At 37.5% G+C, this 23,972-nt stretch overlaps 1 protein-coding gene across 2 annotated transcripts; it reads left to right on the top strand.

Moving 5' to 3' along the window:
• LOC110375570 (uridine-cytidine kinase-like 1) lies at nucleotides 1-23,887 on the top strand. Of its 2 annotated transcripts, none has more exons than XM_049851955.2 (12): nucleotides 1-449; nucleotides 2,846-2,970; nucleotides 10,934-11,113; nucleotides 11,532-11,638; nucleotides 12,442-12,612; nucleotides 13,133-13,269; nucleotides 16,678-16,864; nucleotides 17,280-17,369; nucleotides 17,834-17,993; nucleotides 18,422-18,567; nucleotides 18,936-19,133; nucleotides 19,879-23,887. In XM_049851955.2, the coding sequence occupies exons 1-12, from the start codon at nucleotides 397-399 to the stop codon at nucleotides 19,993-19,995; spliced, it is 1,671 nt and encodes a 556-aa protein (XP_049707912.1). In that variant the 5' UTR covers nucleotides 1-396; the 3' UTR covers nucleotides 19,996-23,887. The 2 variants fall into 2 exon arrangements, with proteins under 2 accessions (XP_049707912.1, XP_063893093.1); XM_064037023.1 differs by lacking the exon at nucleotides 19,879-23,887 and adding an exon at nucleotides 688-819 and having other exon boundaries at nucleotides 282-449; nucleotides 18,936-19,290.
• The last annotated feature ends 85 nt before the right edge of the window (nucleotides 23,888-23,972 follow it).

The raw sequence follows: 23,972 nt of genomic DNA, 5'->3' as shown, positions 1-23,972 counted from the left end.
CGCGTTGTTTTTAGGTTACTTCCTTGAGTGAATTGAAACGCAATTTACGTACGTTCAGAATCAAAAAAGCATTTTATGCTTAGTTTTAAAACATTATATAAAAGAATATAAACAAAACGATTCTTTTATCTTAACTTACTAAATTGAATATTATTTGTTACTTATCTCTTCTTTTATTTAATAAATGCAGTGACATTAAATTTTATTGATTTTATATTGCCCACTTGCTCAATGACGCATCAGAGATATGATGACCAGTTTCTAGACGGACTAATGTCAATTTTGCTACTTGTCCTGTCTACTTGCGTGTGCATACATACAAGTCGTTGTCGTGAATTCTTTACAATAAATTATTAGTATTTTTTAATATAATTGACAGGGAAACGACCCCAAGTGATGGCTGGGAAGCTGAATAAATTTGAAACGCCCAGCTCTGCCAGCTCCGATAGGTAAAGCGAGTCTGTTAACCTTCTCAAATGTTTATTTAAACAGCTGGCTAGTGTTATAAAAATGCGCTATTGAAGAATCGTTTTCTGTGCTGGCTTAGTCATCACCCGGTCTACGAGGTGTTTTCGCGTGTCGTGTTTTTGTGTAAAAATTTGAGATCATAATTCGTGGAAGCAACATTGCATTATAACCTCTGCACGCATTGTGATATTTTTAGAAAATCATTTAGTTCATTGGCAGCTCGCTTCTCGCTGAATAATCGCGGCGTGACAGCACGTGGTCGGCACTAAACGTGTCCTAACACGCCGTCTAGCGCGACGACTCTCGGAAATACCAGGCCATGGAGACAGGTCCATTGATCTTCTCAAATCCGTAAGATATCCAGTCAATACGATGTTAGGTCGTCTGTGTGACTAGCCGCCGGCTTTTGTGGAGTGCAGACACGCAGTTTATGTTGTAGAAATGTGTTTTTATAATTTTGCTTATGCACCAGGGAGCAAATTATCATGTTTCTGTGGCTAGCAGCTTTTTGTTAGTAGTGATAGCATTCTAGCAAGTCTAGCCCACCACGATGTCATGTTGAGGATGTTTGTTGACTAATCTTTACTATAGATGTCAATGCTGTGATAATGACCTTCATATCATTTATGTAAACATGAAATTCACATTTCCTTTATCAGGATTTAGACTAATAACAATTGGACAGATGATAAGAAAACACTGATACTGTTGTGTTTATAAAGAGCTCGGAAAAAGTGATATGAATGCATTGAAGTAATGTTTTGCAAATAACCTTGATCCAATATTGGTATCTGTGCAAGTGCCTTTGTTATCAACACAAGTTTAACCTTTACATACATTTAAACAAAATTGAAGTTAAAATTATTCCAAATTAATTATCACTAGTCATCTTGACCTCCTATTCAAAATTATATTAGACTATAACATAGTTATCAAAGTGTTGGGATGTACTGTATTTTTATCATTTATTATAAAGGGCAATAGAGGAATATGACGTATGTCAAAAACTTTAATACTTAAACAAAATGAATGGAGTACCTTAACAAAGGTAGCAAACATTGTGCTGTTACTAAAATAACTGCAACTAACAATAAATCACAGACAGATAACACAATGTAAACAGTGTTGTGTTGATACAGTCAAGTTTTAAAGCCTACAAATAAAACATGAACACACAATTTAAGTAACACACTGCCTAAGTATTTATTCCATTTTTATAATATTCTATTCATAGCTCCTCCGGAAGGACCAGTAGGGCCCACTAGGGGCAAGGCCTGCCGGGCCTGTGGGATTGTTCGTAAGAGTTACCGCGACTCTGATACATAAAGGGCTTCAGTAGGAACATGATGGGTTTAGTCAATAAGAGTCTGACACTCCCTCATGCTGCTAACCCACAGCGGGAGGGGCCATTTGATGATTTTCTTTTTATTTTTAGTTAGATTAGTGCTTCCTTAAACCAGCACTGAAAAATTGGTCCACATGTTCACGTTTCACATTCTCTATATTTTTTTAAAATCAATCATTTCAGTTACTTATTAAACTTTAAAAAAAATAATTACCTAAATCATTTTTATAATCACAGTTCACAGTTTATTCTCTTTCATTATCTCCATATTACAATCACAAATTGTTTTATGGTCAAATTATATAAAAACTTATATAATTTGTCTCATCTCGGTCTAAAATTGACAGGTAGTGAATGCTGAGACCTTTTGCTTAGTTTTAAACTGTTTCCATTTTTTTTTATTTTCGTTTACAGTCCATTAAACCGTAGTTATTTTAGACACACCTCTCGCTTATCAAGCGTTATCGCGGACCGTCCGCAGATAGCACAGTTTACGTGGTTTTCCCATCACTGATACTGATAAATTCTGATTAATCATTAATACATCAGTTCTCACTAGTTATATAAGTATTATGTTTGTATACTATGCAATTCTAAAGTTATGAAAGTGATATTGCGTCATCAGTTTACAATTGAAAGCTTGTTTCAGTATTAAATATATGGTGGTCCTATTATTCAAATGTGGCCTGTGTTATTATAATTAATTAAGGTACAAATTGTCACCACTGAAACCATCACTTTCACGTCATACAATCTTAGCTGGTATTGTCACGCAAATTCGCACCCCGTCACGTTCATTATTCACCATTACAGCGCTTCACACTAGCGTATTTTCAGCTCGGTTTTTTCGATTCGTACGAGCTGTGTCGCGCGAGCGGAAAATTCGCTCGTGTGAACGCGTTGATCTATCTATAGAATATCGTTAATGATGGATTTCAATAAATCTATCTCTAGTGGGCTAATCAACTGGCAGATATTTGAAGGTTATTGTAAGTATATGAGGTTCTAAATGTAAACTGTGATAACTTACAGTGACACAGAACTCGCGCTGGAGCTGAGCGAGCAGGTGTTCCTGGATGACGATGACTACTCGACGAGGGCGCCCGCGTCCCCCACCACGGTCCCCAACGTGAGACCCTACAGACCTCCTTCAACAGGTAAGTGTAGAACCCCATCATCGTCTTCCGAGCCTTTTTCCCAACTATGTTGGGGTCGGCTTCCAGTCTAACCGGATGTAGCTGAGTACCAGTGTTGTACAAGCAGCGACTGCCTATCTGACCTCCTCAACCCAGTTACCCGGGCAACCCAACGTTACTGTTGTTTGTTGTATAACCCCCTCCTCCCCCCCCTTTAAACGTCAAGCGTATTTTATGAACGCCCCCTAACGTGTAACCTTCCAATTGCTCGTGCTTATGCCTACAACCCGAGGTAACTAGGACCGCATCCGAATAAAAAGTACCCTAAAATTTGTCCAGGTTTATAAGCTATATTTCGGTAAAGTTTCATCAAAATTCGTCCAGTAGTTTTTATGTTAAATTGACATTTGAGTCACGTGACTTTCGGGCATTTTGAGAATATCTTGTATTTTTTAATATAAAATAGATATCAGACAGACAAAGAACGAAAACGATTAATTCAGGAAGATATGAACAACAGCTGATTCACGATTTTCTATATTTAGACTTTTAGATCATTTGTCTACTGTATGCGAACGTAGTACGTGGCATTAACCTATGTCGGACAACGGGGTCAGTCGCCGTAACGATTCCTAGGAAACTGCAATTAAAAACAACAATTTGTGTGGGTTACTACTTTAGATATACATTAAAGTACTTATTGCTTATAAAGTATACCTATACATATAGTATTAATTTGTTATTTTATACCGAAATAACGTTTAACTGTACGTCCCGGCTGTCATTGAACATCCATTTCAGTCGTTACGGGTAGTCAGAAACCAGTCTAACCAAGGGGTATCGGGTTGCCCGGGTTACTGGGTTGAGGAGGTCAGGTAAGCAGTCGCTCCTTGTAAAGCGCTGGTACTCAGCTGAATCCGGTTAGACTGGAAGCCGACCCCAATATAGTTGGGAAAAAGTCTCGGAAAATGATGATGATTATACCGAACTGTACAACCTTAACATGCAAATAAATATTTTGAGTTTGAGTTTTGAGTTTGAAAAAACTAAACAATCATACAGAAGTATGTATTTGTTACTCGTACATGAAACTAAGATGTAGTGAAAGGTGTCGCCTACTCGGTAAATTGATATACTTTTATACTAGATTGATTTCGAGAACAAGAGCTTTATTTACTCTGTTGTACCTGCGTGTTGCACCTGTGACCTAAATGAGAGTACTACATAACTATATATATAAATAGCGACCCACCGTAAGCATTGATGCCTCTTTCTATTGGTGAAAATCGCATGAAAATTACATGCAGACAGATGAGGAGGACCTTGCTTTTAGGTACAGTCTACATATCCATGGATACCCCGAGATTATTCAGACTTCTCTCGATATTTGCGATTGTTCTTTCTTACACCTGAATTCCTGAATTCATCGGTTATAAAACATCCGACGAAACCCAATGATACAATAACTGCATAACTCGCAGTTACATGTTACTGACCATTGTATTATGTTGTCTCAAAGAAAATAAAAGAAAGTTTATAAATATTACCGCACATGTGTATGACTGCAGCTAAGGTCAAGCATTGTTACCAACTGAATAATTGAAATTAAACCTTATGTATGGACGCTAAAGTATATTTTTGTCTGGTGTTATGATCCATGGGTTTGCAAAGTAAGATGAGACGACTTGATATGGAGACCACACATAGTGACCTACTGTACCTACTGTTATAGGATACCAGTATTCTTAATTAAGGGTCACTAAAACACTGCGGGATTGTACGAAAGAATTATTATACGTACCTAAAGGGTTTAATGGTGTGTTTTAGTCAGTAAGAGTCTGACACTTCCTCATGCTGCACCACAGCGATAAGGCTCATTTGATGATTTCCCATCGAAAGGGTCTCTAAAACAGGCTTTATTTTTGAAAAACGGTGTTAATATAATATGAGCTTTAATAAAAAAGGGTCTATTTTCCTACTAGGTATTTATAACAGTAAACTATTATGTCATGTGATGCTTATCATCTTGTAAATAAAATGTAACCGGAATTCAAATGTGCGAACTAGTCGTATACGTTGTAGGTATACTTTACTTAAAGTTGTATTTTGTTTAAAAGAGAATACCTACGATTCACCAATGTAAAAATGTTTTATTATAAGAGCGTTATATTCCGTTTTAAATATTTTTTTCCTTCCGTTTAACAGTTGATGTATTTATTTTAGAAATAGGTATGTCAACGAAGTGTTAACTGATCTAAGTATACTTACGACGTTTAGCGCTCTAATGCTCTAATTGACAAATCATGACTATTTTATTCAGATTTACTCATGACTGCACTCTCTTCGAGTCGTCGTTAGTTTTTCAGGAAATTCAAATCAAAAATACTCATTAATATTTTAGTAAAATTGAAATAATAATGTTTCTAATTCTATAAATAATTTATATGAAGCGTATGTCAAAATTCAATCTCCAATCGCAAATCAACGGATGGATTATAGAAACCCTCTGTTAACCAAAACGCTACGCCCAGGCTAGACCTTAGAAGAAACAAAAATGAAAAAGTCCCGATTGTAGCACAAACTTTTGCCCGATTCTAGTACTTCACTGACTAAGCCGATAAAAGACTAGAATTAAGAATGAAGGTTGTTGAAAGTCTGCCCCTAATTAATGACCGCGATGCCATTGTGACGTTGTTTGCACAGCGAGTCGTTTGACCTTTATACTGCACATATGGTGAATGAGAAGACGTGACCATGTGCACGCAATGTGAACGTCAGCACGTACCTGTTTGTTTTTGTCTTATAATGAAACTGAGTAAATATTTAATGATTGTTTCGCCATGTCAAATTGAAACATTATTATGTCGGTTTTGCTACTTCACCCTCAGCACATGGAGACCACTTACCGCACCTGGATAGAATATAGCCTATGCCATCTGGGGTTCGGTGTAGCTTCCCAACCACAGTTTCGGGACCGTTGAGGTAGAAACCAACAAAAAAATCCTCTTTATAGTGTAAGGCGTCGTCCTAATTGGCAGCGATCGCGCGATGGCGCGATGCGTTTTTCATCTCACGATCTCACTTGCGAGGTTCCGAGGTTCAAATAGGACACTCTGATGAAATCTGTATGTTTGAACTCGTCGCATGACGAGAACGCATCGTGTCATCGTGCGATCGCTGTCAATTGGAACAACGTCTTAGATGAAAAACGCATCGCGCCATCGCGCGATCGCTGCTAATTAGGACGACGCCTAAGTGTGCGTAGATTTATTAGTATCTAACTAAGTATTCGCAAATTGTAGAAACGCTTTTGAAAAAAGAAATACACAGATCGGAATAATGTAAACGCCACTGGTTCACCTTGCTTGGCTATAAATAAAATAAAAATACTTAGCTCAGATCAATAGTACCTTAAATGTTATCAAAACTGGAAATTATGTAACAGACAAGATTGTTTTTATAATAATGTAGGTAATTAGGTATAATAACATTTAAATGGTGATTAAATTACTTAATTGACATTAGAATATCAAACACAAAAACTATTAACTTCAAAGTATCTTTGACTCTTGTAATTCCGTACAATTATGAATCCGTTCCGCTGTAGAGTCTACGTAGTATTATTTTACTTTTTCGTAAACAATTGCTCGCGTGTTCGCGTTGTTTTCAATTCACGTTTTGTTACACGGTTCTGCCCGCACGTGACACTCCACCATATTAGCGCAATTCGCGTTTAGTTTACCTATACAGACCTTAGAGCATTGAACCAACTGGATTTGTCATGAACACAAATCTCTACGCAAAAATGACAGCCAATTTACGCAGGGGACCGAGGCACCTCACTCATGCTGTTTTAATTTCATGGTTACGCACACACAGAATAAAATTAACAGACACAAGCATAAACTTGATGCTTGTATACATACGAGCCTCTTTTGGGCTTTGTCAGGGAATGTCATCTTCGGTTGGTAAAATGCTCTAAGACATATCACTACTTGTGAACTTCGACGAAGCTTACAGACGTATAACGTCGTATGTGGGTTACGGGTAAAACTGTTGTGACCGCGTTCAGGGAATGTTCCTATATTCTCCATTTCTCAATAATGATTAGTGTAGAACTGAGTTTTCGCTGAGGTAAAGTAGTTCGTACAAAGAAGCAGCGGCGGCCCTAGCCATTGCGAGGCTACGTGCGGCAGGTCTATGCGAGGCCCTTTGTCCTACATGAAAAGTATGTGTTGCGAGAGTAAGCTGGTGTTTTGATTAAGCTAATCGTCACGCTTGAGGAGAAACGCTCAAGTTAAACAAATTAATAAAATTTATTTTTTACTACAGTTCATATTTAAAGAATCACAAAATTAACAAATATTAACATGACCTGATGCTTTCGACTTTTCTTAAGACTAAAATCTTTAATTAAAGCAGAACAATCGAATGAATGAGCAACGTCATTTTCGATCGAAAGAATAGCAAGGGCTGAAAGTCGATCTTGTGTCATCGGATTCCTTAAACATTTTTTAATAATTATAAGCCTCGAAAAACATGTTTTTCGATATTATTATTTTATTATTCGAATTCTCAAGACTATTTCGGTAGTGGGATAAATTTCAATCAAATTATTTTCTAATATATCGGGTGTGTCGTTCATAATCACATTAAATGAAATGCGTTAATATACTGGTTAATATATGTCGATTAACACAAAGATAAAAGAAAAATACGTAAAAATAAAACAATGTTTTTTTCAAACAAAGTAAATGGAATAAAAATGTGCAAAAATTAGAACACCATATAAAAGTCAGTCATTACAAACAACTGAAATTCTCCCTTGAGAACTGACAGCTGTCAACTGATCAAAACATACGATACTCCTAACTTTATCTCTGCTTTACACATGATGTTGTAAATTATAAAAACGAAAAATGACTCCTGTGGTTAAACCACTGAATGGATTAGGTTATTTTTTTTACAATTCGCCATAGAATATCATAAAGTATATGCGATATGATTTAATGTGATTGTGAACGACACACCCGTGGCCTAGTGGGTAAAGGGCCAACCTCTCAAGTATGAGGGCGCGGGTTCGATCCCAGGTCAGGCAAGTACCAATGCAACTTTTCTAAGTTTGTATGTACTTTCTAAGTATATCTTAGACACCAATGACTGTGTTTCGGATGGCACGTTAAACTGTAGGTCCCGGCTGTCATTGAACATCCTTGGCAGTCGTTACGGGTAGTCAGAAGCCAGTAAGTCTGACACCAGTCTAACCAAGGGGTATCGGGTTGCCCGGGCAACTGGGTTGAGGAGGTCAGATAGGCAGTCGCTTCTTGTAAAGCACTGGTACTCAGCTGAATCCGGTTAGACTGGAAGCCGACCCCAACATGATTGGGAAAAAGGCTCGGAGGATGACACCCGATATATTATGCACCGAGATAAGCTTCAGCTCTTCGTAAAACTGATTCAGGGCCGTCTCGGCCGTCGGCTCACGTAGCGCCCGGGTGCAATCATGACCCAAGCGCCCTCTATGAATTAAAAGATTGTGACTTGAGTAGTTCGAACGTCGTAAATAAGAAAGTTCATACGGAAACTAGGAGTTATTTTCTTGTTAATAAAAGGACTTAAAAGCGGAGCTACCTTCTAAGTTCGGTTAAAAAAAAAACAAAACAAGTGGAAAGTAAAGCACCCGCGAGCGTAGCGAGCGCAAAAATTTTTGAGCTTCGGGTCACTATAGCACCTAAACTTGTATAATAAACAACAGGGCAAGGTGAAGGCGCGAGCGCAGCGAGCGCGAAAATTTTTGGGGTTTGGAACATAAAAGTACTCTAATCAAGCTAGAAGCAAAGGCACTGTCAAGTGACAGGCGCGAGCGCAGCGAGCATGAATTTTTTTAAATTGTTTGTTTAAGGACTCTCAAATTAAACTCGGAATTAGGCACAAATAAAAAGAATCCATGACTGGATCGAGAGCCAGTCGTTTTTGTTTCTTTGGTGTTATAACTTTTTGTTAAATTGAGGACTCAAAAAGTAAACACTAACACAAAATGAACTTTTTTTTTCTTGGACCAGATATAAATTTTTGATTTATAATTTTTTTTATATTAGTTTGGGTTGTAGCGCGAGGCCCCCCCAAGCGCGAGGCCCTGTGCGGTGGCACAGTTCGCACACCCCTAGGGCCGCCACTGCAAAGAAGGCTATTATTATGTACCTGTATGGAGTTTCTTTATTATCTTACGATGAATTGACCACAAATCATTCAAATGTTATTGAATTTTCTTGACAAAACAATGATCCGTATGCCATTGTTTGCAGTGGTGCAGTCAAAATGAAAAAAATTGTGGGTTCATCTTAAATATTTACAATTTCTTCCAGCTTATAATACAGAAGTTACCGTATAATGATTATAAGGTAACTCAGTGGCTGCTATAAAATGCTACCATTTTGATTGTTCAATGAATGCTTGGGAATCTACTTTTATTTAGGTATGAGGAAAATACAGTTCTAAAATAACTGTATTAAGAGATATGCCCACGTTGACACTACAGTTATTTTTCAACTTAACTAAGGACATATTGTCTGAAAATAAATATTGCTGAAAAGGTGCCTCAATTATATCTACAGCCTTATCAAAAATCTGTAGCTCAACAATAGTAAGTGTTCAAATGTAATTCAAGCGAATAAAAACTCTTTGAGTCAACCTTCACGGGTAATTCACTTCATCAGACGACATTGACCGACCATAACAATAACCTCAGTCAGTGATTAAAAGAATTAGTAGTTCCTTGACTGGACACGGAAGAACACTGTGTTACGACACAGGAAAAGTGACTACCGAAAAATATAATAAATGTGTCCAATCTTTCACGATAAGTTACACCATGTTTACTGTAGACAAACATCTGATAGTTGGCTAACGAAACTTGAGACAGGAAGTGTATAAAAACGGTTAATTACCTCCAGTTATGTGAACGTGATATACAGTTAAAAGTTATCGCAATTTTAATACGTAGGTAATATAATACAGTGCCTCGTATTACTATCAAAGTTTGCAGAACCGTTTTGTTAGTTTGGATCGCGTGGTACTGTGAGCTTTGGGTTTTGAAAAAGTGTTATCTTTCTAGTTACAAAATTGACTAGTCAGTGACAGAAGTGCTAATCTTCGACTCTTGTGTTGTTTTTTCCGTGATATTAACAGTAGGTACATACAAACTAACATATATATATTGTGTGAATCTGTACTTACTTACGTTCGATTGTGGGTGCTAAGTGTCAGCGTGAAGTTCATAAACAGGTGACTTATTAATTTTGTTTATTTCATAAACAAACGTCTATACGCAGTATTGTCCTTACATAATGTAGTTAACCTGAAGCTATATGCCGTCGCTTTCACACTTAAATCTTGGAACTGGTTTACATTGACACTTGAAATCAGATTTGCAAAATGCTAATGTGGAGATTTTGATTTTTATCCAAACATGACGGAAGTTATAGATATTTCGATGCAAATTATTCCTAAATTTATTTATTACGTCAATGTTTGCTCGAAATTCAATATTAGAAGTATCGTTTGCATATAGTATTTCGATGTAATTGAGTGCAATTGAACCATATTAACGTGAACGTGCTCGCGTCACGTGCGCTAATTTAATGAGCAGCTACGTTCATAAATTGTGACTTAAGTCCTAATAGTTATGTCGTGTTTTGTTTGTCTGTTTATGACTTTTGTAGATACAATAATGACATTATTGTAGATACGACAGTATCCTTCGTAAAAAAATTGTTTACTAGTAATTTTTTTTAATTTCTTTGACAAAATCTTTCTTATATTAGACAAACTGTTTTGTTTGACTATGATTCTAGATCAGTTCCCTTTTATTTTAATTCAGCTTCGTTAAAAACATGATACTTATTCCGAAAATAATGCCTAATCTTAACTTAACCAACCCCAAATACCTACTTCAGTTATATGAAAACCAAAACCTTTGTTCCAGGTTCAAATATCCTTAAGTCGCCTCGCGCTCGTCGCGTGCGCACCACATCGATGTCTCAGTCGAACAAACGTACCACGGCGGAGAGCATACTTCATGCTGACAGACGCACTATATACACCGCTGGACGACCGCCCTGGTATAACTGCACCGGAGGGCAGGAGGTCGAGCCCTTCCTTATTGGTGAGTTCCACTTACGTCTTTATACGTCTGCAACTGTTATGTATGAAAAAAGGTTGCACATACGTTACTTTACAACCACGTAACTTATAGAAAAAGAAGACAATATGTTGACGCAAAAACTCAGTTACACGAAGATTTAACTGAGGGTCATGAGTCCAAGGTATATCTGTGCACAGTAAGTATAACGTCGTATCTGATTGCTAGTTTTTAAGTTTAAGAATGTTTGCGTACATAACAACCGTGACATAAAAATATTATATTGTATGTGAGAATTTTCCGCTCCCTCAAAATAAGATTCACATAGTAGAACAGTTACAAAAACGCGTATTTCTTACTTTCTGTGCCCATGATGTTGAAGAGATGGTTCAGTAGATGTAGTATTTGTACACTAGTGGTTACCCTATGGTTTTGTTCGAAGGTATATGCGGTGCCAGCGCGTCGGGCAAGACGACGGTGGCCGCAAAAATCATAGAATCTCTCAACATACCATGGGTCACCATTGTCAGTATGGACTCATTCTACAAAGTGAGTTTGGATTTTGTATCGGTGTTGTACATTTTCTTAGGTTTTTGATCGTTTATTATTTTCGTAATTTTTCGGTACCTGAGTTCTGAGATTTTTTTAGTTCGCTATTTTACGTAGGTAGTGTGTATCCCGAATCGTAGCGATAGCAACGCTTTTGCGGTTAGTCAAATGTGTGTAACTTTTGTAGGATAATCAGTAATCACTACTTAGGTACCGGACGAAAAATAACAGCAAATATTATAAATAATAATAGTTGAGCCTTAGCAATCAGAACATGTCTAATTTCTAAGGCTTAACTAATAATATGGCAAACGATATCAACGTTTTCGTCATGCAAAATACCATGAAATTTACAAAAGAAATAAAAAATGTCGTGTTACTTATCAACTCGAGAATTCCATTCACAATTCGTCTTGGTTTACATTCCTACTTACTATAGTCTAGTTATAACGTAAACAGCAATACTCGGAATAAATAATACTTGTATAAAAGTTTTGATATCGAATATTTTCATAAACCTGTGTAAAGATGAACTATTTATGTATACCTAGCCAGCAATAACTTCAACGAGCTGCCATTTTATGAACCTTAATAATGATCCAATCAATTTTCTTTCTAACTAAAACCATGGTAAAATCAAATATTTTAAGAAAAAAAAAACCATTCCTGTTCCAAAGTTCTGGAACTTATTTTGCGGCTGTATAAAACCACTTTTTATCCAAACTCTTTCAATATTTTCAACATTTCCTTTTTTGTACAAATCCAAAATATAAATCAATATTCAAAACTATTTCTAATTCTAGGTACTTAACGAGAAACAGCACCAAGCGGCGACCCGCAATGAATACAACTTCGATCACCCGGACGCGTTCGACATAGAGCTGCTTATATCTGTGCTGCAGCGACTGAGAGAAGGCAAGAAGGTTGAGGTTCCTATCTACAACTATGTCACGCATTCAAGGGAGAACAGGACTGTGAGTATATATGGCATAAGAATTCGCTTGTTAATCTTCATAATACTGCCTTATACGTGCCAAGTGTGAACTGTCGTAAGTGGTACTTACGATAGTTTACTTCTATAGAAAACTTTCTATACCTTTACCTAACTTTAAATAGACATATATGTTTTTGAAAAATACAAACACTTTATTATAAAACATGGTCTTCTTTTCATAGGTATGTCAGATTTTTTGGTGTTCTTCAATTTGAATGTGAGAAATATATAAATTGATTAAAAACTTTTGATACAAAAATATATTTAAAGAAATTATTGGTCTAAATAAATAACCCATCTAATTGATACTTACTAATTAAACACGCATACTGCCTAACCTTATAAAAATACCCCATAGAATAGAAAATATTTCACCACACCCGAATGAAGAAAATTTTGTAATATTTCGCTTTAACTCCGTTAAATATTTTTCCTTATACTTAACGCCTGAATCTCAACTTTTTTTAAGCAAGCTATTTTACACTAACGTTTGTTCACAGAAAACAATGTACGGTGCAAACGTGATCATCTTCGAAGGTATACTAGCGTTCTACAACGCCGAGGTCACCAAAATGTTAGACATGAAGGTGTTTGTGGACACGGATGCTGACATACGACTCGCTAGAAGACTCAGGAGGTAAGGATACTGCCATTTTTATTGTATGTATTTTTTATTTACCACTAGCTTCTGCCCGCGACTTCGTACGCGGATCCTGTCCCTTATGCCAGCGACTACGGGGTCAGCAAAATCAAAGATCTGAATAGTCACAATAGACGTGACCATAGGGATAAAAGTAGTGATTCTAATTAGTCCGCATTTAAGTTGTGTGAGGCAAAAATATTACACGTATTATTACGTAAAAAAACATTAAATAGATGACAAAGTCGTGGTGACTTAGTGGAATTCGTGGTGGTTTAGTGGGTAGAGAACCAATCTCTCAAGTATGAGCGTGCGTCTTTGATTCCAGGTCTGGCAAGTGCCTGCCAATGCAACTTTTCTAAGTTCGTATGTACTTTCTACGTATATTTTGGATACCAATGACCGTTATTTGGAGGGGATGTTAAACCGTAGGTTCCGACTGTCATTGAACATTCTTGGCAGTCGTTATGGTAGTCAGAAGCCAGTAAGTCTTACCAAGGGGTGTTGGGTTGAGCGGGTAACCGGGTTGTGGAGGTCAGATAAGCAGGTGCTCCTTGTAAAACACTGGTACTCAGTTGCATCGTGACTGGATGTCGACCCTAACATAATTGGGACAAAGGCTCTTGAGATAATAACAACAATAATAATGAGATATAGGCACCTCAGGACATCTGAGGCTGATGACGGGGAGTAGCCACCCCGCGGGGCTATATATACTGAGTTCTCCAGGGAGTGTATACTGTCCCCCATCTCCGGCCGGTCGGAGTGAACCATGACGGGGGTAGGTCTCACGCCTCTGGCTTGGCTTGGCCGTCCAGAGTGGAGTCGCTAGAGCAGGATTAGTAGCCCTGCTCGGAGGGTAGGTGCCTCATGGTAAGCACAGGGAGCATGTAATCTGCGTTTAAAGTCCGCCGAGGTATCCTCACCCTTCAGCCGCTCATGTCCCTGTTGCCCTCTTGTTGCTATTCAATGACTGGTTCCCGGGGGCCCAGTAAGTGAGGTGGCGAGTCTCCACCTGCTGTTTTTACATGTACCTAATTCATTGTCATCCACTAACATCCCATCACAATAGCCCAAGTAGTTTTCGTCCATAGTTAGCAATAGTTTAGCACAAAACCGGGGATTGTCTTTTTTTAACGACGTCCACCGGGGATTGTCCTTGGGTTCATTTCTATAGTGTATAAAGGGATAATCGTCGATTTTGTGTCACCATTTCATTAAAGTTGTCTCAAAAGGGCTTCAGCGTGTTGGCTTCGGCCCCACGTTTGCTAAAACGTCATATCTTCATATGTTTCATATAGTCTAGCAGGGCTCCTGGAGTTCCACATCAGGTATTTTACATCTTCAGTTTTTATAAGTCAACAGAGAATGCTTATCAGATTGAACAACTTTTGCTAAAACGTCATACCTCTATATGCCATAGTCTAGCTGGGCCCCTGGAGTTCCACATCAGGTGTTTTAGATCTTCAATTTGTATAAGTCAATAGAAAGTGCTTATCAAGTTGAACAACTTTTGCTAAAACGTCATACCTGTATATGGTACAGAGAAGCTGGGCTCTTGGGGTTCCACATCAGGTGTTCCAGATCTTAAAATTTATTATCTCAGCTGAAAATGCTCATCACATGAAACAATTTTTGCTATGGCACCATTTTTGTATCTCTTATAGTTTTGTTGGTCTGTTGGTGTTCTGCATCAGGTCTTCAAGTTTCGAAGATAAATTATAGCCTATATGTTGACCAGGCTTAATACTGATACAACAAAAAATCATTGAAATCCGTCCAGTAGTTCCGAAGATTAGCGTGTACAAACAAACAGACATACAGACATACAGACTTACAGACATACAGACAGATTTTTTTTTTGGATTTGTGCTCCATTACTGTTTCTAAACCCCACCCAATTATTATTTTTTTAATATATTCAATGTACAGACACAGTTTTTTTACAGATTTATTATATGTATAGATTAGCTGTTCCCCTCGGTGTTCTATAAGTTACTCTGGTGTCATGGGCGTAGCCAGCTTTGGGCTCAGGGTGGGGCAGCAGTCAACCTATCCCCCGGAGGAGGGCGATTTTTTGTATCTTGAGCCGTTAATCTCAAACTTGTTAATCTCTTAATTTGAGAGGTTTATATTTTCAGGTACAGAAAATTAACAATCACACACAGGACAAAAGCCAAAAGTAAGGGCATATAGTTTCTGAATACGCGAGCGAAGCGAGCGCGAAGTTTTTATCGGACTTAAACCAAATACCCATTACGTAAAATTTTGCCCAAACGTACTTAACTTTCTTTTTCCTGATAAATACAAACATAACACAGTTTCTGAATACGCGAGCGAAGCGAGCGCGAAATTTTTATAATTTTTTAAGACTTAAAACTAAGAACTACGTAAAATGTCGCCCAAATATACATTTTCATGAATGGGGGGACTAGGTACGACACACCCGATTTACGTCCATACGAAGACCCCTTCGCTCGCATAGATAAGTCGATAAAAATAAAGTTAGCTAACGTATAGCAATCTCGCGCAGCTAAGCTTCGCGGACCACTCGGAATGCCTCCAGGAACCACCAGTGGTCCGCGGACCACCGGTTAAGAACCACTGTGCTAAACGATCGTTCTATTGTACAGGTTTTTTACACTAGGATAAAATTGCATTTCCGAAATTTTAATCACATCTACCAGGTCCATGTCTTTCAATGCATTATTTTTTGGATTAGATGGACGGCTCGGCCCGCTACGCCACATAGCAACTATTCTTTTAGGGAATACGGCTCGCTTTCAAATGACGCGCGCACCGCGCACGTTCAGGAACTCGAGCGTGTATTTTGTTTTGATCGCGCTCTTTTCAAAGTCGACAATTTTTTTGTGCAATAACTTACGGATAGTACATATGTTGTTAGTTAGAGTTAGTAAAAAAACATTGTTTAATCAGACACCTTATAGGTCAGAGTCAGGGCCCAGGGTGGGGCAAGTGCCCCAGCTTGCCCCAGTGTGGCTACGCCCATGTCTGGTGTTCAATAGTTTTTGTGTAACTTTCACATTTATGTGAAGTGTCAGAATCAAAAATATTTATTGGCAAGCATAAAATGTACATATAGAGTATACCTATGATATATAGTGTAGATATAATATATACACATGATTCTGACTGAAAAACTGATAGGTACTAAGTATTGATGAAACTGTCGACACTGTCGTATATGTATAGTCTGCCTCGTTGGTCTAGTGGTCGCAACCGCGGCTGCTGTGCCCGAGGTGTCAGGGTCGGTTTCCGGGTCGGGCCTAAATCGCTTTTTGGGTTTTCTAAAACTTGGATTATACTGAAATAATCAACTCGAAACTTTATTTTAGCATCATTTTCATGGCAGATTTTACTCAAACTCGCCATATTTATTTTTAGAGACATAGTGCAACGCGGCCGCGACCTGGAAGGCGTTTTAAAACAATACATGACGCACGTGAAGCCCGCCTACACCAGCTACATCGCGCCCTGCATGGCCCACGCCGACATCATCGTGCCCCGCGGCGGCGAGAACAAGGTCGCCATCCACCTCATCGTGCAGCATGTGCATAAGCAACTGCAGCTGGTGAGTAAACATAAGGTCATACAAACTTTCACAAAGCAGCCTGGTGTCTGGAAGTTGGTGATTGTTTCCCCCGGGCATCGGAGAGCACGTAAATTTCGGTCCTGCACCTGATCTCTCTCCGGTGGTGTCGGATTGCCGTCCCATCGGGCTATGAGAGTTAAGGAATAGTGAGTGCACCTGTGTCTGCGCAAATACTCGTGCACTATGCTATGTCCTGCGCAGCTGGCTGGTCTCCTTATATGCTGAAGATTACTAATTACTACATTTCAAAAAAACTAGAAGTCAGTATCAAAATTAACACAGTAAACAACACAGCAACAAAGTGAGCATTTATTTTTAAGCATTTTTGTATTTTATTTGAACTTGGTAGCCCATACAAATGAACTTGTGTACTGACATGGTTGTATTGTTCCAGCGCGGGTTCAAGGTCCGCGAGAAGCTGGCCATCGCTCACATCGGGCAGCCCGTGCCCGACTCGCTCTACGTGCTTAAGGAAACGCCACAGGTAACATATTGTTTTAATTGAACCCATATTTTTGATTCACCCAGGAAAAAAGTTGTGTTATAAGTTTGATTGCTACGGTTCTAAGTGTCGCGTCTTCACGCCAAAATTACTCAACGAATATTGTATTTAAATAGTACACAGATAACCTGAAAAAGGATGTAGGTTACTTCACATTCGCGTGCGGATAAATTATCAACATAGTTATAATAATTTTCTATTAAAATAATCGTAAAAAAATAAACACATCACCATAAACAATCACCAACAACATAAACGTCTGGTTTGCTAACACTTTATTCTGAAAATTTGACATGAAATATAACTCACACGCAATCTTAAACAGTTGTTTTAAGAAACCTGACGTTTACATTGACCTAAAAAAATGTTAAAAAAATGTTTTTCTTAAAAACGTGCCAAAGGTCTCAACTTTTATTATATTAACACAATGTATGTACATTTATCAGGTACAAGGGCTCCACACGTTCATCCGCAACAAGGACACTCCTCGCGACGAGTTCATCTTCTACTCCAAGCGCCTGATGCGGCTCGTCATCGAGTTCGCGCTGTCGCTGCTGCCATACTCCGACCATGTCGTCGACACGCCGCAGGGGTTCGGCTATAAAGGTATATTATTATTTTTATTCAAAATAGTCTATAGGTACTGAGTTTTTATCAAAAAAACTTAACATACAAAAGATAACACGTATATTAGTTCAAGCAATTTCGTCAACTAGTTTACTAGTTCAACTTGATGCACCTGAGTACAGTGTTTTACATGTACCAACTGCCTATCTGACCTCCTCAAACCAGTTACCCCAATACCCCTTGGTAAGACTGGTGTCAGACTTATTGTCCAGCGAGATCCTATGACTCAATGACTTCTTAAATAGTCAAAAATAAGTCTTGTACGTACCTAGTTAAGGTCTATTACTCCCTGATACCTTAACCAAGAAGTAACAGCTCTTATTCCATGGTAATAAGGTCGTACTATTGTGCTAGACTCCCTGACTTCTTAACCAATCAATAATAGGTCTTATTTCCACTGTGTTAAGGTCGTAAATGCGACGTGGAGAAGATCTGCGGCGTGTCCATCCTCCGCGCCGGCGAGACCATGGAGCAAGCCGTCTGCGACATCTGCAAGGACATCCGCATCGGCAAGATACTCATACAGACCAACCAGCAGACTGACGAGCCTGAGGTATGTGCACACTGCGTGATAGACTTCCAATTAAATGCCAAAGCGCAATAACTCTTGTACATTTCTCAACAATACAGTCCATTCGAAAAACCATCGATGTTTTATAGCCGAAACCACCGGCATACAACTTGCGCTCGGCACTCGGAACACAATAAGCAAAACATTTGCCTAGACTTTTCTTCTAGGTAATACTAGTTGTCAGGTTTTCTGGAATCTGAAATTTAAATTTTTATTTCCATCGTAAAAATTGATCTAAGAATTATACAGACAAAGCGATGTTTACACAGTCCTTAAAATGTTGTGGCGTTTTAGTGCTTTTAATTATAGAATTTTCTCATCACTTTACTCATTCAACTTTCCAATTCCAGCTGTACTACCTCCGTCTCCCAAAAGACATAAAAGACTACCGCGTGATCCTGATGGACGCGACGGTGGCGACCGGCGCCGCCGCCATCATGGCCATCCGCGTGCTGCTCGACCACGACGTGCCCGAGCAGCGCATCAGCCTCGTGTCGCTGCTCATGGCCGACATCGGCGTGCACTCCATCGCCTACGCCTTCCCGCAGGTAACGTAGCAGACTCATGCCATCCGCGTGCTGCTCGACCACGACGTGCCCGAGCAGCGCATCAGCCTCGTGTCGCTGCTCATGGCCGACATCGGCGTGCACTCCATCGCCTACGCCTTCCCGCAGGTAACGTAGCAGACTCATGCCATCCGCGTGCTGCTCGACCACGACGTGCCCGAGCAGCGCATCAGCCTCGTGTCGCTGCTCATGGCCGACATCGGCGTGCACTCCATCGCCTACGCCTTCCCGCAGGTAACGTAGCAGACTCATGCCATCCGCGTGCTGCTCGACCACGACGCGACGTGCCGATATAGGGATGCATTCTATCGCCTATGCGTTCCCGCACGTAACGTAGCAGACTCATTCACAACAAAATGAGGAGACATCATGACGCAAAATCTTTTAAAGAGTAGTGCACCAATTTGCAGGTATTTGGGGGGGACAAGGAACGTTACTGACTCTGACCTCATGCGCCTTCTTTTAAACCCGCCCATTTTTTTTTATGAAATCGCCAATCTATCATATATTGGTCTTGATTTGACAAAGAACCCGAACGCCGAACTGATGATGTTACTATCTGCTATATAATTTAGAAGTCTTTATAATAAATTGTAAGAAAACTCATAAGCGCTATAGATCAAATCTTTATAATGTTAAGTTACGCAAAGTTAAATATAAATAAATGCATCTCCTCATGCATTCAACCTACCCTACAAATGAGTTTCACACTGTTCTTCTTTTTCAGGTAAAAATCGTAACATCAGCACTAGACCCGGAAATCAACGAGAAGTTCTACGTGCTTCCAGGTATCGGTAACTTTGGTGATCGCTACTTCGGCACCGAACCCGCTGACGACGAGTGAAACCGCGCGACTAACTTGTATGTCGTCCAAGAGAAATACAAGTAAGTTTACTGCACTGTGGTATCGTTTTTATTTTGACATCACCCTTTTTTAAAGTTGAGTAAAATGTATTAGGTAATAAAACCAGTACCACACTGGTTTTATTACCTAATACATAACAGTTCTTGGAGTTGTAAAAATTTCATGTAGAGATAAATATTTTTATGATTTGTACATATATTTGTCTCGTTTTTAATTTAATTACCTGAAAATTGACCTATTTGCTTTTGCTGGTACCACAGTGCAATTATTTAGTCCCAAAAAAGCCACTGGAGTGAAAGAGATATTTATTATAATAATGTTAGGAGCCACGTTGAAGACAATTAACATCTTCTGTAAGGCTTCTTATACTTATCCTGCTAAATTCGTGAACAAATGACGCGTAGACATTTGTATCAAAAATAATTAAAAATCGACAAAAAAATATGCATCGCATATGCACACAGAATAGTTAATAAATGGAGTACTCAAAAAAATCAAACGAGACACGATCCGCAATCACGACTCGTGATTGGTTGACGGCAAACATCGCGTCATATATCTAAGCTCTGATTGATCGTTGCGTTACTTCATTTGTTAGCTCATCTGTGACTTGTAATTATAGTGAAATATAATCGTGGACTGGCCCAAAATGTATTTATTTAATATTCGTAACATTTACACAATTGTACGTAAGTTCGGCATCTTGCTATGGAAGTTGTGACAAAGTTTTTAGTACCTCAAGTGTATTCCCGTCCAATAGGAATATAGAACACTGCCATATAACAATTTTAGACATTGACATGTGAAAATGAATTTTATATCGCACGATATAAAGTATAATATAGTTTGATGTAGACTGTTGATGCAGTAGAAATGCAACTAAATGTGATTCACCAGAAAGTGCACGAAAAAATGCTTAGAAATATGGTGACAAATACACAAATAGAGCTAAAGTATTGTAAGGTATAAGAATAAGTACTTAATTTTGTCAATATCACATATTTTCATACGAAATTGTTACATGACAATTAATTTCAAGTGGTTCAAATAAATAAATGCAACCTGCAATATGCCTTATAATAGTAACGTAAGTTTTGTCATAAAATAAAAGTGCCAGCATATAATTCAATGAAACTTAAATAAATGTTGCCAGAATTTGACGTGAAAAACTACTAATATAGTAATAAAAATTATCCCAAGTGTGTGTAGTCTAGGTGAATAGAAATACAATTATATCCAATTCTATGTGACTTACCTCGAAATACTCAAACGTTACTTAACTTGTAGGTCTTACTTATTTCCTTTTTCTGTCGCTTCAACTTAATGTAAGTATGACATTGACAGAATGATTTTTAAGTAGAACTTAGTCGAGTGACGTTTCAGTATTCGGCGGTAAATAAATAAATAGTACCAGTAGCATTAAATACGTATACACGGAGGAACTAAAGACAAATCTTAGCGATTGTAGAAATATCTATCTAGTCCATACTAACGTAAAAGTCGCGTAGATCTCCACGCTTAGACGTATAACGTAACCTAAAACGTAAATTTAAATTAAACGTGAATTTCTTGTTGACATGGGGGATATGAAAAAGTAAATAAATCTTTGAATAAAAAATATGAAAAACTCCTTTGAAAAAAAAAAAACATTTTTTAATTATCTTCAGAAACAGCAACAAATACTTTTATTTTATTTCCCCTTTGCACAACCCATGTCGAAGACACAACGTAATATTTATTATAATGTACTTACAAAAAAAGTTGACAAAACAGTCACGGCTTGGCTCCTGCAAGCTTAAGTCACAAAACATCGCTTAGCCAAAGAATAGTTCCTAGAACGAACTAAAACGTAATGTAGGAAACTAATTATCTAATGCCTTTTGGGGGCACCACTGAGACTCACACTTATCGCATCATTATCGGCTTTTTTATCGTCCTACTGCTGGGCACCTCCTCTCTCATAGAGAAGGATTGAGCGTTAATCACCACGCTCGCTCAATGCGGATTGGCTCGCTAATTGTAATAATGTAATATTTCCCTCTTTCTAGTTTACAATTTTGTAACGGTTCATATTTGAGAGCATACAAAAAAAATCTACCAAAAAACCATGTAACTTTCTTAAGATATGGTCTCAAGATTGAACCATTGGTAATATAAAATTGTAGTTCATATCAGTTGTAAGCTCCCAAAAGGCACAAACGGATTTGTGTTAACATCAGACTTCCATAGTAACTTGCCCAATCGGCTGATATTTAGACTGGTATACTAAATCGAATTATACTGACAGACAGTGATTTTAGAAGGGAATTAAATCCATGATTTTTGCCTTATACAAACAGCTTTGCCATGGAGTTGGCAAACACTCCTAAAACTTAATATGTGAATGAAAGTTAATATGAAGAAAACGTATTTTTTATGTATAAAAAATCTTCTAATTCCCTTTTAAATAAGTCTGTCGTTACTTATTAAAATCAATTAATGCTTTTAATTTAAATTGTGATTGCTTAAAATATCATTATAATGAATCCATCGATGTAATTATTATTCTTCATATAAATATATACATTTTCGTAATCTGCTTTCTACTTGAGTATAATGTAAAATTGTGTAGATTTTAATAAGCTGCGCACATTTCAGTTTTCTTAAAGAATTCTTGATGTATTTATAATTGAATTTAGTAGTCGATGTTTTAGTCATTTCTGTCTTAAATTTAGCATAATATTATTATCTCGTAATAGTAGTAGTTTGCAAAAGTTATTTTTTTTAATAACGCGAGGTTTTATGTCATGTACTGAAGTTTTTTCTGTTACAAAAATAGGTATGATTTTTTTCTTGTTGAGCTACCTCGCGCCAAAATATGTACAATACGTAGTTCCAAGAGACTTTTTGTCTTTTTCATTCCTATCTTTTATTTTATTATTATGTACTGCCATTTTCTTTCTTCAGTATTAGGATATTTTTGCGGTTTTTCTACGAACTATATCTGAAAAACGTTTTTATATGTATATATTAGAGGAATTGGCATTTTATTTAAAAAATAGGAGACCTCGCTTCGTGGAATGAAAATCATGATATTATTTAGTTTAATTTTAATATTTATTTGACGGTATTCGTGTACTGTGTAGTTGTAAGCTTTAGTTAGTAAATTTTGACACTTAATGAATGTGCTTAATTTTTTTTACGTTTCTTGGCGACAGTTTTTTTTTAGTTGTTTTTAGTAAGGTATTTGCATTATTAGAATCGTATTTAAAAGTCACATGTAGAAAGATTTTTGTCACTTCAAAAACTAATGTTGCAAAGATGTAAAAATATTTTTACATGTGACTGTACTTTTAGTAAATCACGTATTTTGTAATAACAAACCGCCAAGTAATGATTTGAATAATAGCCGCTGTCGGCTTTCCTTAAATATATTTATATTATGACTCGAATTGAAACGCTTACAAGGCAATACTTTGTATCCAGACAAAATATCAAATATATGACATGCTTCCAAACTCTGGCTGTTTGAACGCAATACAACTAGAAACTGACTTCGTAAACAGTAAAATATATTGTGATAATAATATTCTAAAATGTTTTATAATACAAATATTAATCATTATGCATTTAAAGATAATATCCAACTTTTCTTTCAACAGAAGTTGTCAGCGTTCAAATGATCAAGAAAAATATATTATCTCAATAATAAAATTATTTACACAATATACATAAATGCACAATAATGTGTACAATATACATAATTTGTATCTAGCTAATGTATAAATGTAAGTCGCTGTGAATATTAAATCGAAGAAAAAAAACAAAAAAAAAACAAGAAATAATCTGAAAATAATGATGCGAATAATGAAATAAAACAGATTGAAATATTTATTTGTCGTTTTATTTTTAATTTGAGGCTTATTTTTACCATTTCACACGTATTTACCCACAATATCAAAACTGTATTGACTTTT

The sequence above is a fragment of the Helicoverpa armigera genome, chromosome 11 (genome assembly GCF_030705265.1).
Source record: "Helicoverpa armigera isolate CAAS_96S chromosome 11, ASM3070526v1, whole genome shotgun sequence".
In the NCBI taxonomy this organism is placed as follows: Eukaryota; Metazoa; Arthropoda; class Insecta; order Lepidoptera; family Noctuidae; genus Helicoverpa; species Helicoverpa armigera.
Note: the sequence above shows the minus strand (reverse complement) of the source record. Positions and strands in the feature narration are given on the sequence as shown.

Coding starts and splice junctions, on each gene's coding strand:
- LOC110375570 (XM_049851955.2), top strand. CDS start 397: ATGGCTGGGAAGCTGAATAAATTTGAAACGCCCAGCTCTGCCAGCTCC. Junction 2,971..10,933: donor CTACAGACCTCCTTCAACAG/GTAAGTGTAGAA, acceptor CCTTTGTTCCAG/GTTCAAATATCCTTAAGTCG. Junction 11,639..12,441: donor GTATGGACTCATTCTACAAA/GTGAGTTTGGAT, acceptor TTCTAATTCTAG/GTACTTAACGAGAAACAGCA.